General features: G+C 44.4%; 1 protein-coding gene across 2 annotated transcripts in view; it reads left to right on the plus strand.

The window, feature by feature from the left end:
• Nucleotides 1–6,073: 6,073 nt before the first annotated feature.
• SNX30 (sorting nexin family member 30) overlaps nucleotides 6,074–14,588 on the plus strand; it is a 95,678-nt gene continuing 87,163 nt past the window's right edge. The window contains exon 1 of one of the 2 annotated variants that reach the window (XM_069767104.1): nucleotides 6,074–6,707. In XM_069767104.1, the coding sequence (XP_069623205.1) occupies nucleotides 6,525–6,707 (183 nt within the window). In that variant the 5' untranslated portion in view covers nucleotides 6,074–6,524. The remainder of the gene's footprint in view (nucleotides 6,708–14,588) is intronic. The other variant, XM_069767113.1, reaches the window with a different exon arrangement.

Below are 14,588 nucleotides of genomic sequence, written 5' to 3' on the forward strand. Positions count from 1 at the left end.
CCATTCATGACCACAGGAGGGAGCCCGACAACAGAATTCACAACAATATACAGAAGAGATGACATACAGGTATATACTATATACAGGAGGAGATGACACATGGGTATATACAATATACAGGAGGAGATGACATACAGCAGGTATATACTATTTACAGGGGAGATGACATACAGGTATATACTATATACAAGAGAAGACATACAGGTGTATACTTTATATAAGGGAGATGACAAACATGTATATACTGAGGTGAAAATGAGGGGTGTGAGGTGAAAATGAAAAGGTGTGAGTGCAAAATGAGAGGAGTGAGGGAAAATAGTGGAGTGATCGGAACATGACAGATGTGAGGTCGAAATGACAAGTGTTAGGGGGAATGACAGGAGTGAGGGGGAAAATAAGAGGAGTGAGGGGGAAAATGAGAGGTGTAAGGGAGAAAATGAGAGGTGTTAGGGAGAAAATGAGAGGCATGATGGGAAAATAAGAGACGTGAGGTGCTATAAGTAACCACAGATATTTACTATGCCCAGGCAATGCCAGGCTCTTCAGCTAGTATTAATATATATATAGATGTCTCAATGACATATATATATATACCCCTATACTATGTGTAGACATTTATTCTACCTATTCTATTGTAAGCTGTCAGTGTGATTTTACTGTACACCGCAATGATTTGCCGGCTTTTCTAACACCGCTGCGTATTTCTTGCAAGTCACACTGCTGCTCCGTGTGTAATCCGTATTTTTCTCGCCCCCATAGACTTTCATTGGTGTATTTTTTGCGCAATACGGTGACAAACGCAGCATGCTGCGATTTTCTACAGCCGTAGAAGACGGTATAATACGGATCAGTAATATACTGCAGATAGGAGCTGGGGCATAGAGAAGCATTGTACCGTATGCAATCCGTATTTTCTGCACTTCTCTTACGTCCGTAAAACACGGTAGTGTGACGCCGGCCTTAGACTTTATAGTTGACGCTTCCTTTTCAACTACTTGATAGGGGCCCTGCCACTTGGCCAGAAATTTGCTCTCCACCATAGGTACCAGCACCAGTACTCTATTGCCAGAATTGAAGTGTTTCACCCTTGCCGATCTATTGTACACCCTCAACTGTGTCTCTTTTGCTTTGAGGTGTTCTTTCACGATGGGCATCACCTTGGCAATCCTCCTTTGCATCCTGCAAGACCAAGTCATAATAGGCCTTCTGCAGTTCATCTGTTAAATATGGCGCCAGAACCTTCGCCCACTTCTCCGGATCTATTTCTCCCATTCTGACACCCTTTAGAAAACCGTCAGGAATGCAACATCCTCACCCGGGGTGATCTTTTGCAATGGTTTTCTTACCGTCTTCTTTCCGTGAGTCATAACCTGGACTTATGGCGGTTGGCCTGCCACGGATCGCCTCAGCTATGAGTTCCATCTGTTACTTGTGATGCTGCCATATTTGTTGCTGCTGGAGATTAACCTGCACCAGTTGCTTTATTAACTCCTCCATGTTGTCAGATTTCGCTCCTGCAGTCGCTTTCGCCCAGGACATGCGTTATCTCTGCGGCAGTCACACTGTCCCTTGGGATTCATGCCCGTGCTTCTAGCACCAACTGTAGGGTTTTACTTAGTTGCTGTTGAGGTAGGCACAGGAAGCGGTTTCAAAAAAATGTCCAGTCAGGTTTATTAAATCCATGAACATGCTTGAACATAAGCAAAACACCAAGGCTACTTAACAGTGGCCAGTTTTTCGGAACCCATTACAGCACACCTGAAAGAGGGATCTGCCCAGCAATGATAGGAACCCTACTGAAATCAAAGGGCGGTACCTCTCTCCCGCTTCAGCTGGGTTACAGAACATGAGAGGACTTCCAGTTAATTTGCACACATAACCAACACATTACAAAAAAACACCCAAACTAAACTGCACACCCAAAAGGTGAGAAGGGGGGAGTATATGGATGCTATCATGGGTTCTGGATAAAACAGCTACCGGTAAGTAATCTTGGTGTTTTCCCTTCACCCATGACAGCACACCTGAGAGATTTTTTAAATCATGAAAAACCACCGTAGGGATGGACCACCGCTTGCAGCTCCCTTCTACCAAAGGTCAAGTCAGCAGAGGACAGAGTCTGTAGTGCTTAAAGAAGGTAGACGGTGAGGACCAGGTAGTGGGCTTACAGATCTGATCAATTGATACCTCCGCCTTTTCTGCCCTAGAAGTAGTCACAGCTCTGGTGGAGTGAGCCTTGATGCCATCAGGGACCGAAGCACAACTCATAGTATAGGATAAACTAATGGCCTCCCCGATCCATCTGGCAATGGTTCTTTTAGATACCCCATATCCCTTTCTGCTACCCTAAAAAGGCTACGAATAGGAATTGGTCCTTCCTCCACTGACTAGTTGTGGACATATACTCTAAAAGAGACCTTCTCACATCTAAGGTATGGAATTTTTCTTCACTTGGATTTTTAGGGTTAACACAAAAGGAGGGCAAAGTAATTTACTGGCTTCTATAGAATTTAAGAACCACTTTAGGGAGATATGCCAGGTATGGCGTTAGGACAGTCCTGTCATCATACACCTGTGTGTAGGGGCCTGCACCGTGAGAGTATTGGTTGTTAACCATAGCTCCAACCCAGACCCAGGTTGCAATTATACAAGGCACCCAGGGCCGATCAGGACAGGAACCCCAACTGAAGTGGGGGAGAAATAACGCCCTTTTAATTCAGTAGGTTTCCTGTCCTGGCTGGGCGGATCCCTCTCTCAGGTGTGCTGTCATGGGTGAAGGGAAAATAAATTGTAGCCTTCTCCGGCAAAAAAATGAAAACAAACAAAAAATAACCAGTCCATATAGCACTGCGGGTCCGCCCTCTCAGGTCAGTGTCTTTAACAAACATATTGGAGGCCTCCACACCTCCAGAAACTTGGTTTCAATTTTATCTGCCAAAGACGTGCCCCGGGGTGGGAATATGTGAGCAGTCATTCCCACCCATATCTTTTGACTGCTTGTGAAACTCGGCCCAGGAATGCCCTAATAACTCTTTCAGCACTATATGTGCTGCAGCATGCTTTCCAAGCTCACATGACTGAAGCTACCAACCTTGATGTTACGTATCTTCCCTCAAGAACTTCTCTGCCTGCCAGCTTAAGCTAAGTTCACACTTGCGTTTGGCTGGTCTCCGTATGGCTGCATACTTCCTCCCTTAAGCTCCGCCTACTTCCGCATGCATCCTGCGTACTCATCTTTAACATTCAGAAAAAAAATGGTATAAATCCAGCGAATATGGGCAGCAGAAGATAAGGAAAACTTTCAGTTTATTTTATACATATTAAAATACAATGCAGCATGTTGCAGCCACAGGGCTAAACTGGAGGAGCAACCATCCTACGCGTTTCACCTATAGGAAGCCTTAATCATGTATTTTAATAAGTATAAAATAAACTGAAAGTTTTACTTATCTTCTACTGCCCATAGTCGCTGGATTTATACCATTTTTTTTTTCTGGATCATTGACTTGTATGCGGATGCGTCCGCATGCGGCGTTTTGACGTACCCGCTGACCGCACGGGAACGCAACTTTTTGCGGACGCATCTGCATACAACGCATGTCCCTGCGTACCCAATGTTAAAGATAGGTACGCAGGATGCATGCGGAAGTAGGTGGAGCTTAAGGGAGGGTGTACGTAGCCATACGCAGACCAGCCAAATGCAAGTGTGAAACCAGCTACTTATCTGGGTGTATTACAATGTCTGTCTGTGTACTGACAGACTCCCTGCGTCTGTGTGTACTGACTGACCCTCTGTCTGAATGTATGACCCCCTGTATGTCTGTGTATACGGATACCCATGTCTGTGTGTACTGACTCAGCTCCTGTCTGAGTACTCACTGACTTCCTGCTTATGTGTATTACAACCTGTTTGTGTATACTGATCCCCATGCCTGAGTGTACTGACTGACCCCGTCTATCTGTGTGTACTGACTGACCCCCTGTCTGAGTGTATTACCCCGTCTGTCTTCGTATACAGATCCACGTACTAACTGACCCCGTCTGTCATTGTGTACTGTCTGCCTCCATCTGGGTGTATTACCTCGTGTCTGTACTGACAGACACCCTGTTAAGGTGTATTACACCCTGTTTGTTCATACTGACCCCCTGACTGTGTATACTGACTGACCCCTTGTCTGAGTGTATTCCCGTCTGTACTGAGTGTGTGATCCTTATCTGTCTTTACTGACTGACCCCATTTGTCTGTGTGTACTGACTGACCGTCTGTGTGTATAACCCATGTTTGCACTGACTGACCCCGTCTGGGTGTATTGCCCTCTGTCTGGGTACACCGACTGACTCCGTCTGGTGTGTATACTGATCCCCATGTATGTGTGTTCTGACTGACCCCGTCTGTCTGTATATACTGACTGACCCCTGGTCTGGATGTATTCCCGTCTGTACTGATTGACCACCTGGGTGTATGATCCCCGTCTGTCTGTACTGACTGACCCCATCTGGGTGTATTACTTCGCCTATTTGTGTACTGACTGACCCTCTGATTGTATGATCCCATCTGTGCATACTGAACCCCATGTCTGTGTGTACTGACTGAGCCCGTCTGGGTGTATTACTCCGTCTGTACTGACTGACCCGTCTGTGTATACTGACTGATCCCTTGTCTGGGTGCATAATCCCATCTAGGTATATTACTCCATCTGTCTGTGTGTACTGACTGACGCCTTGTCTCTCTGTGTGTACTGACTTACCCCTTGCAAAGTGTATTACACCCTGTCTGTCTATACTGACTGGCTCCCGGCCTAGGTGTATTAAACCCTGTGCATACTGATCCCCATGTCTATGTGTACTGACTGACCGCCTGTGTGTACTGTCTGGGTGCATTACCCAGTCGGTCTGTGTGTGTATTGACTGATTCCCTTTGTCTGTGTGCGCGTGTACTGATTGACCACCTGAGTGTATTACACACTGTCTGTATCCAAACTGACTAACAACCTGTCTGGGTTAATTACCCTGTCTGTATGACTGACCCCGTCTGTCTGTGTACTGTCTAACTGGGTATATTACCCATCTGTCTGCGAACTGACTGACTCCCTGCATATGTGTGGGTGTGTATACTGATCCCCGTTTGGGCGTATTACTCCATCTGTGTGAGTGTACCGACTTACCACCTGTTTGTGAGTATTGACTGACCCATCTGGGTGTATTACTCCATCTGTCTATGTGCCGACTAACCACCTGAGTGGAAGACCCCGTCTGTGTGTACTGACTGATCCTCAGTATGACCCCGTCTGGGTGTAATACCCATCTGTCTGTGTACTGACTGACACCTAGTCTGTGTGTGCTGACTGATCCTCAGTATGACCCCGTCTGGGTGTAATACCCATCTGTCTGTGTACTGACTGACACCTAGTCTGTGTGTACTGACTGATCCTCAGTATGACCCCCGTCTGGGTGTAATACCCATCTGTCTGTGTACTGACTGACACCTAGTCTGTGTGTGCTGACTGATCCTCAATATGACCCCGTCTGGGTGTAATACCCGTCTGTCTGTGTACTGACTGACACCTAGTCTGTGTGTGCTGACTGATCCTCAATATGACCCCGTCTGGGTGTAATACCCGTCTGTCTGTGTACTGACTAACACTAGTCTGTGTGTACTGACTGATCCTCAGTATGACCCCGTCTGGGTGTAATACCCGTCTGTCTGTGTACTGACTGACACCTAGTCTGTGTGTACTATCTGACCATGTCTGTGTGTGTGTACTATCTGACCATGTCTGTGTATACTGATCCCCATGTCTGTGTATACTGACTGACCTCCTGCCTATGTGTGTTACACCTTGTCTGTCTGTGTATACTGACTGACCATCTAGACGTATGACCACCTCTCTGGGTGTATTCCCCAGTCTGGGTGAACTGACTAACCACCTGTCTGTTTGACCCCGTCTGTGTGTACTGACTGACCGTCACCCTGTCTGTCTGACGACCTGTGTGTATTACCCTCTGTCTGTACTGACGATGTGACTGGGTGTGTGACCCCTCGGTCTGTGTGTACCCCCATATAATGGGTCTCGCTTCCTGTAGTAGAACACTTCCTGAGCCATGGCTGAGGGTTAACTTCCTCTTAGTCACGAATAGTGGGAGGGTGATAAAACCGGGATGGAAGAAAAAAACAGAGAGAAAGCGAAAAAGGAGGAGTCTGTGAGAAGGTGGAAGTGGCCGTGCACTGCTCACCCAGGACTACGTCCATTATTAGGGGGCGCCCCACAGCTGGATGCCAGTGTTTACGCTGTGGACCCTCAGCGCTGAGGCAGCAGTGGCAACGATGAGGGGGCAGCCAGCGCCTGAGAAGAACCATTGAGCTGCCCCGTGGGCTGCATGCAGTATGTCAGCTTTTCTCCACCTCATTAATATTGTGTAACCTTCGCCGCCCGCCCCGTTTTTCCACCTTTCTGGTGAACACCCTGTTGGCTTCAGTCTCAGTGGCAATGGCGTCCTGGTCCTGAGGTCCCCCTCCAGTCATCATGTCAGGCTCGAGTACTCCTAAGTCCTTGCCTTCGTCTGGCCAGAAGTCCCTCCATGACATCAGGCACCCCCTGAGCTGCTCTCCTGGGGCTGAAGACGATGCAGCAGGCTATGGGCTGGTGGTCAGTGACACCCCTAGCCCAGAACTCGTCCATACTGAGCCCAGCAGCATAGGTGACAAGGTAAGGAGCATGGCTCATGGGGGGCATCTGTGCACTAAACCTACATTGTACTTAATGAGAAAGGAGCTGTGGTTAGGGGAATAAAGGGGTCCTCTTCCTTTAGGGTCTCCTTGCACCTGTTTGTGACCAGTGTATGAATGAATGACAGCCTTAAAATGCACACCTCCGACGTAACCAATGGATCGCAAAACCTCTACGTTATATACATGAAGGTGGACTCCTGAGTGATGCCCAGGGCCAACAAGGGATTATATGGCATGAAAAAACTTCCTACAAAAAGTCTGAACGGAACCTAAACTGCCCTTTATATAAAGGGACGGTGCGCACGTTGTCTGTCTTCACTCTATTAAAGGGAACCTGTCACCTGAATTTGGCGGGACTGGTTTTGGGTCATATGGGCGGAGTTTTTGGGTGTTTGATTCACCCTTTCCTTACCCGCTGGCTGCATGCTGGCTGCAATATTGGATTGAAGTTCATTTTCTGTCCTCCATAGTACACGCCTGCACAAGGCAAGATTGCTTTGCGCAGGCGTGTACTATGGAGGACAGAGAATGAACTTCAATCCAATATTGCAGCCAGCATGCAGCCAGCGGGTAAGGAAAGGGTGAATCAAACACCCAAAAACTCCGCCCATATGACCCAAAACCAGTCCCGCCAAATTCAGGTGACAGAGTCCCTTTAATAAGATGCATGATATCTCTTTTTTCCTGCAGCCCCCATTGAAGTAAAATGGGTTCATCAGGTTTCTTCGCTGCCCCACTGTGGCAATGTTCTACGTTTGCTTTTCCCTAGTGATCTTGTTGCCCACGTGACAGATCACCGCATCCCCGGTATGTGGGTAAGTTGGGGATTTTGACCAGATGTTACCTCCTCAGGGAGGTTTCGGGCTGAGATAACATCTGCCTTTTGGAATTCTGATATTCTGTCCTGGGAACAGAAAAACCGAATTTCTGCAAGGGATGGATCCATTAAATGTCAGGCCAAAGCTATGCCCAAGGGACCCTATTGACTGTAATAGGCTTTGGAATGTGTCCATCATCTTATCAGAAAACAAAATGGTTAATTATTGCTTTTTTTTTTTTTCAATTTTCACACATCTGTCATTCACAGGCCGGGTATAGACTGCAATATCTGGGCGGGCCACGAGTCTCCTGACCTAAACTCGTAGAGATACTCACTCACCGCTGGTCTGGACATCAAGGTCTATATACTGTCTGTGAATGTTGCGCCGCATCATTTAGAATTCAGTTATTTTTTTTCCCCCTCGTATGCAAAACCCCCCCCCCTTTTTTTTTGTTGTCATTTCATCAGTTTTCTTTACAGATGTCAAAAAGAAATAAAATGTAGGTTCCATTACCCCCTCATATCAAAAAGGCAGTGAAACATGGACGGCAAATGGCATCTGAATGCCAGGCTGTGGTTTTAGTGTTTTTTTGTTTTTTTAAATGGACCCATACACTTGCATTTGCGATTTTGATCCGAGAATACACATGGAGTAGAGGCTTGCCAGTGACTGTCAGCGGGTCAGGAGAAGCTGCCGGGGACCCACCTGTCATCTACTCCGCAGGGAAACCAGAGAAAGGAAAACGGAATCTAGATTTGTAATACACAACAGATGGATGTGAATTCTATGTGATTGTATAGCCCATGCATTCTGCACTGAGCTGTTCACATCTATAGGGAACCTGTGATCTAGACGATGGGAATACGTTTTCCGAGATGTCACTCTGTGAAATGTCTCGCTGCGTAAAGGAATAGTTAGAAAATGGCGCGTATTTATTATGAAGGGTCCGGTGGGCAGTCCTCATCTCCGTAGGAGTATTGGGCTATGTGCACTCAATAAATGTCTTTTTCAGACAAATTTCACTCTGAAAAAGCGCTGAATGATCATGCATTTCTACGTAACATTGACTGGCTGTTCATATGCTCGGGCTCTTCAGCGTCTTTTAACCCCTTCAGGTTTCCAAAGAGGCTAAATTAAGTGATATATCCATTCTTCAGGTGTTTTCTGCTCTGAAAACGCTTACACCTTCTGAGTCAGTTGGAAGGCTAATGACACACGGAAGACGCCTTGGTGACATGTTGAGCGTTTTGTTAAAAACAAAATAATTTTTTTGTTATGTGACTGCTGCAGGTAATCACTGTATTTAGTGCTATACGGTCACAATGTTTCTTTTGTGCTCTCAGAAGGTAAATAAAGCACATGCGTAGTGTGAAATAAGCCTTTTTCTTTAGCCCCTTGGACGGAAGACGGACATTCTCATAAGCAAGTTAGAGGTTTTGCATGGTCTGCAATTCCCAGAGGTGGCAAAACCTGATTACATATATTTAGGTCACCAAACCAGAATGATCTGTCGTGCAGGAGAATTGGATGACTATTTTTAAAGCAAATCCACTCCAAGATCCAAGAAATGCCACAAAAATCGCCTATGAACCCTTGAAAAACTTTTAACTACTAATTTGAATCTTTGCTGTTCATATCTAGGTTTTAGAATATCTGCACACACTAATCATTTGCAGCAGATTTTTAACTAGCGTTTGCAGGGAAAATGCTGCATAAATTCTGCACATTATTTTTACATACTTTTAAGCATTTTTACTTGTCTTTTTTCCATTGCATTTTTATAGGTGAAAAACGCTGAATGAATTGACATGCTTCAGATTTGAAAAATCGCTTTGGTTTATATCCGCAAATAATAAATAAGCAGCATGTGCATGAGATTTATAAACCTGCAGCAAAAATACAGCCTGGGTGTGAGTCTGTGATTCTGTTCTTCCCACTTCAAGTTGTAAAAAACACTTAGGGGAATAATACAGTGCATGGCAGTTCTTTCAAGCTGATCCTAATGGAATCCACTCCAAATTGGGTATTGTCAAAAAAAAAAAACCACATCAGAAAAAAACTTTCAAAGCACTTCAGGAAAAGCAAACCGCCAAAGGTTTCAATGTAATCAGTATTACAACACCATTACAGCAATGTCTTTAGCTTTACATTACAAAGCAGGTTATCTTTAACTATTTAGATGCAGCTGTAAATCACTTATGGCGTGATTTAGCCCATTCAAGACATCCGCCATATATGTACGACGTGACTATTGCTCTGGCTCAATCTGAGCGTCGGCGCGATCAGAAGTGTGTGTCGGCGCTGTATGAATGCTAACACCCTGAGGCAAATACTACGATCGGTGCTAGGGCCGATCGCGGGCGTTTATACTTTCTGATACCGCTGTCAATAATGACAGCAACATTGATCGACATTAGAGGAAGGGAACTTCATGGTCTCCATCGTGACCCTGGGCCAAAAGATGTCCGCTGGGTCACCCAGGTACAGTGGCCTGTAAGCTCTTGTCCCGAGCAGGAGCTGAGACGCTGATCTAATGCCCAGCAATGCTTTGTGAGATTAGTGATCAGGGCAAGGAAAGTTGATATCAAGGTTAAAAAAAAAAAAAAAAATGTCAATAGGAAAAGGTTTTTAAAAATTGTTAAAGTATAAAAAACAAAAATTTATAAAATGACGGTAAAGAAGGAAAAATATGAATTTAGTGGATTAATTTTTATGTAAAAACAAAACTAAAGTGCAGATATTTAGTATCACAGCATCCGGAACCTGACTGATTATGATTTTTTATTTATTTATTTTTTAAGCACCTGACATCTGAATGACGTGATAAACTAAACATGCAATGTGATTTTAACATTGGCTTTGACAGAGTAATTCTGTAATTTGGGGAGGAAAATGCAGCAGCTACCGGTAAATGTCAAAAATAAAAATAGATACCAATAAAAGTAAAATTAATTGAGACATTAGTAGGTTAAGTGTTTTTGAATATCCAAATTGAATCAGGAGCCCCATATAATGCTCCATACAGTTCATGATGGGCCCCATAAGATGCTCCATACAAAATACGCCCCATATAATGCTCCATAAAATTTGATGGGCACCATAAGATGCTCCATATTAAAATATGCCCCATATAATGCTGCACAAATGCTGATTGTAGCCCCATAAGATGCTCCATATAAAAATGTGCCCCATATAATGCTCCATTCAGTTCATTATGGCCCCATAAGATGCTCCATGTAGCAATGTGTCACATGTAATGCTCCATACAGTTCATTATGGCCCCCGTAAGATGCTCCAAAGAGATATTTTCTCCATATAAAAATGTGCCCCCATTGCTCCATACAGTTCATTATCGCCCCAAAAGATGCTCCATATAACAATGTGCCACATACAGTTATATGAAAAAGTTTGGGCACCCCTATTAATCTTAAGCTTAATGTTTTAGAAAAAATAGTTTTTTTGCAACAGCTATTTCATTTTCATATATCTAATAACTGTTGGACACAGTAATGTTTCTGCCTTGAAATGAGGTTTATTGTACTAACAGAAAATGTGCAATCTGCATTCAAACAAAATTTGACAGGTGCATAAGTATGGGCACCCCACCAGAAAAGTGACATTAATATTTAGTAGATCCTCCATTTGCAAAAATAACAGCCTCTAGTCGCTTCCTGTAGCTTTTAATGAGTTCCTGGATGAAGGTATTTTTGACCATTCCTCTTTACAAAACAATTCCAGTTCAGTTAAGTTTGATGGTCGCCGAGCATGGACAGCCCTCTTCAAATGATCCCACAGTTGTTCAATGATATTCAGGTCTGGGGACTGGGATGGCCATTCCAGAACAGTGTAATTGTTCCTCTGCATGAATGCCTGAGTAGATTTGGAGCGATGTTTTGGATCATTGTCTTGCTGAAAGAGGCATCCCCTGCGTAACTTCAACTTTGTCACTGATTCATGAACATTATTGTCAAGAATTTGCTGATACTGAGAGGAATCCATGCGTCCCTCAACTTTAACAAGATTCCCGGTGCCGGCATTGGCCACACAACCCCAAAGCATGATGGAACCTCCACCAAATTTTACTGTGGGTAGCAAGTGTTTTTCTTGGAATGCTGTGTTTTTTGGCCGCCATGCATAACGCCTTTTTGTATGACCAAACAACTCAATCTTGGTTTCATCAGTCCACAGGACCTTCTTCCAAAAATAAATTGGCTTCTCCAAATGTGCTTTTGCATACCTCAGCCGACTCTGTTTGTGGCGTGCTTGCAGAAACTGCTTCTTTCGCATCACTCTCCCATACAGCTTCTCCTTGTGCAAAGTGCGTTGTATAGTTGACTGATGCACAGTGACACACCATCTGCAGCAAGTTGATGATTCAGCTCTCTGGAGGTGTCTGAGGATTGTCCTTGACTGATCTCACCATTCTTCTTCTCTGCCTTTCTGATGGTTTTTCTTGGCCTGCCACTTCTGGCCTTAACAAGAACTGTACCTGTGTTTTTCCATTTCCTTACTATGTTCCTCACAGTGGAAATTGACAGGTTAAATCTCTGAGACAGCTTTTTTTATCCTTCCCCTGAACAACTATGTTGAATAATCTTTGTTTTCAGATCATTAAACAGTTGTTTTGAGGAGCCCATAATGCCACTCTTCAGAGGAGATTCAAACAGGAGAACAACTGTAGGTAGGAGTATTTAAAACAAGAAAATGATAAGGGTGTCCATACTTGTGCACCTGTCAAATTTTGTTTGAATGCAGATTGCACATTTTCTGTTAGGCTAGGTTCCCATTGCGTTAATGGGACAGCGCTAACGGACAGCGTTGCACTGCGAAATTAACGCCGTGCAACGCGTCCGTTATCACACACATTGGCAGCAATGTTAACGCGCATCGCTAGCGCGTGCCATTTTCGGCACGCGCTAGCGATGTGCCTTTCTTTTGTGACGCGCCTCGGACGCTGCTTGCAGGGTCCGAGGCGCGCCCGAGGTCTATTCCCCGCTCTCGCAGATAGGGGGTCTGCGCTAGATGGGACGTTAAACATGACCCCAAAAATACATTACGTTAGCGTAATCCGCTAGCGCTATGCGCTAAACGGATTGCCCTAACGCAATGGGAACCTAGCCTTAGTACAATAAACCTCATTTCAAGGCAGAAACATTACTGTGTCCAACAGTTATTAGATATATGAAACTGAAATAGCTGTTGCAAAAAAAACAATTTTTAGGAAACATTAAGCTTAAGATTAATAGATGTGCCCAAACTTTTTCATATAACTGTATATATTTACTTTTTATTTATTTTTTTTTTTTACCCGAAGTCTGTTTTGTGTGTTCATTTGGGTTTTTTTTTTTTTTTCTTTCACTCCTGTGGGTTTTTGATTGATTTGACAATGTGACCTTTTTTTTTTTTTTTTTTTTTTTAAAGTCACATAATTTGTCTGAACTTTGCCAGACCATATTCACAGGAGGTAGTGAAAAAAATAATTTTTTAAGATGCGTACAATTTTTAAGACTGTCTAGGCGATGATGTCACATGGCAATAATAGCCGATCCTGTGACAACAGAGGCAAAAAATCGTGGGTGAACATTTCTTTGCGGTAGTATGTGAATTACATCTTGTAGCTCTTCATGTAGCTCTTCTTCATGCACTTTTCTGCTAGAATTCGTATTAATTCTGAATATTTTCAACTTCCTCTGTAACCCAGACACATCCAGCAAGATAACATTGTCATATGATAAGTCAGCAGACCAGAAAACTTATGGGGCGCATCGTCAGCATCGTGATTTCTATTTTTGTAGTGTCACTTTTCTCTATTTCTGCCCTATATGTTTGGAGTGCCTACTTTATTTGGAACGCAGCCATGGTCACAACATAAGTGTTTCTTTCCAAATTGCATGACACATATTGAGTACTGTTGATTTATGTACCTTATTTTACTCGTCATATTGACTTTCAGATCTTGGAACCAAACTTTTCCTTGTGTGCAAAATACAGTGCTTAAAATACTAAATAATTCTATAAACTTCTACGTGACACTATAGATGATTGTGTGCGGTTTCTTCTCCCCTTGCCTCCATAGGGCAAAGCTGTAATCTGTGCCTACAGGGAGTGTGTGGTTGTCTGAAGCACACCTCCTGTTACATCATTGACTCACACTGCCCTTTTTCTTCCATCCTATAGCTTTGCCTCCTCTGATAGACTTGTGTTTATTAGCCAGTCTCACAGGAACTCTGCACGTAGAGTGGATTTCTATTACAACAAAGGCAAAATAAAAATTTAACAAATCGTGATATTCTCACCTTCCGGCGTCCGCGGCAGCTTTTATGCTCCTCGTGATGCTCCGGTCCCACCGTCTTGCTGATTGGTCGCACCCGGCCGATCATCGAAACGTGATTTAAATCCCGCGCCAATTCGCGGCTGGACAGTGCCTGTCGCTGGTTGGTCGCGGCCGGCCGATCAGCGAAGCGGTGTTTAAATCCCGGTCCATAACCTGTGATGACGTAGCGGTCTCCCGAGACCGCTAAGCCATCTGGGTAATTTTGCAATGCATCACTGGGAACGAATGCTGCCGAGAGCATCGCAAGGAGCCGGAAAGCTGCGGAGGTGACGGAAGGTGAGAATAGCATGATTTTTTATTTTTAACATTATATTTTTTACTATTGATGCTGCATAGCGGCGTCACACTGGTACTGACTGGAGGAGAGTAGGGAGGGGCCAATTTGCCGCCGGACTAAGCCTGTCGCTGATTGGTCGTGGCCTGCCAACCGCAACCAATCAGCGACGCGGGATTTCCGTGACAAACAGATGGAAGTGGACCATAGACAATAATTTAGATAGATATATCACCATTAATTCCATGGTGCTGTACATGAGAAGGGGTTACATCAAAATACAAATATCACTTAAAGTAAACCAACAATGACAGACTGGTACAGAGGAAAGAGGACCCTGCCCTTGCGGGCTTCCATTCTACAGGATTGTGGGGAAGGAGACAGTAGGTTGGGGGTTGTTGGGGCACAGAATTCCAGAGGATGGGGGAT

This window comes from Ranitomeya imitator, chromosome 1 (genome assembly GCF_032444005.1).
Source record: "Ranitomeya imitator isolate aRanImi1 chromosome 1, aRanImi1.pri, whole genome shotgun sequence".
Classification (NCBI taxonomy): domain Eukaryota; kingdom Metazoa; phylum Chordata; class Amphibia; order Anura; family Dendrobatidae; genus Ranitomeya; species Ranitomeya imitator.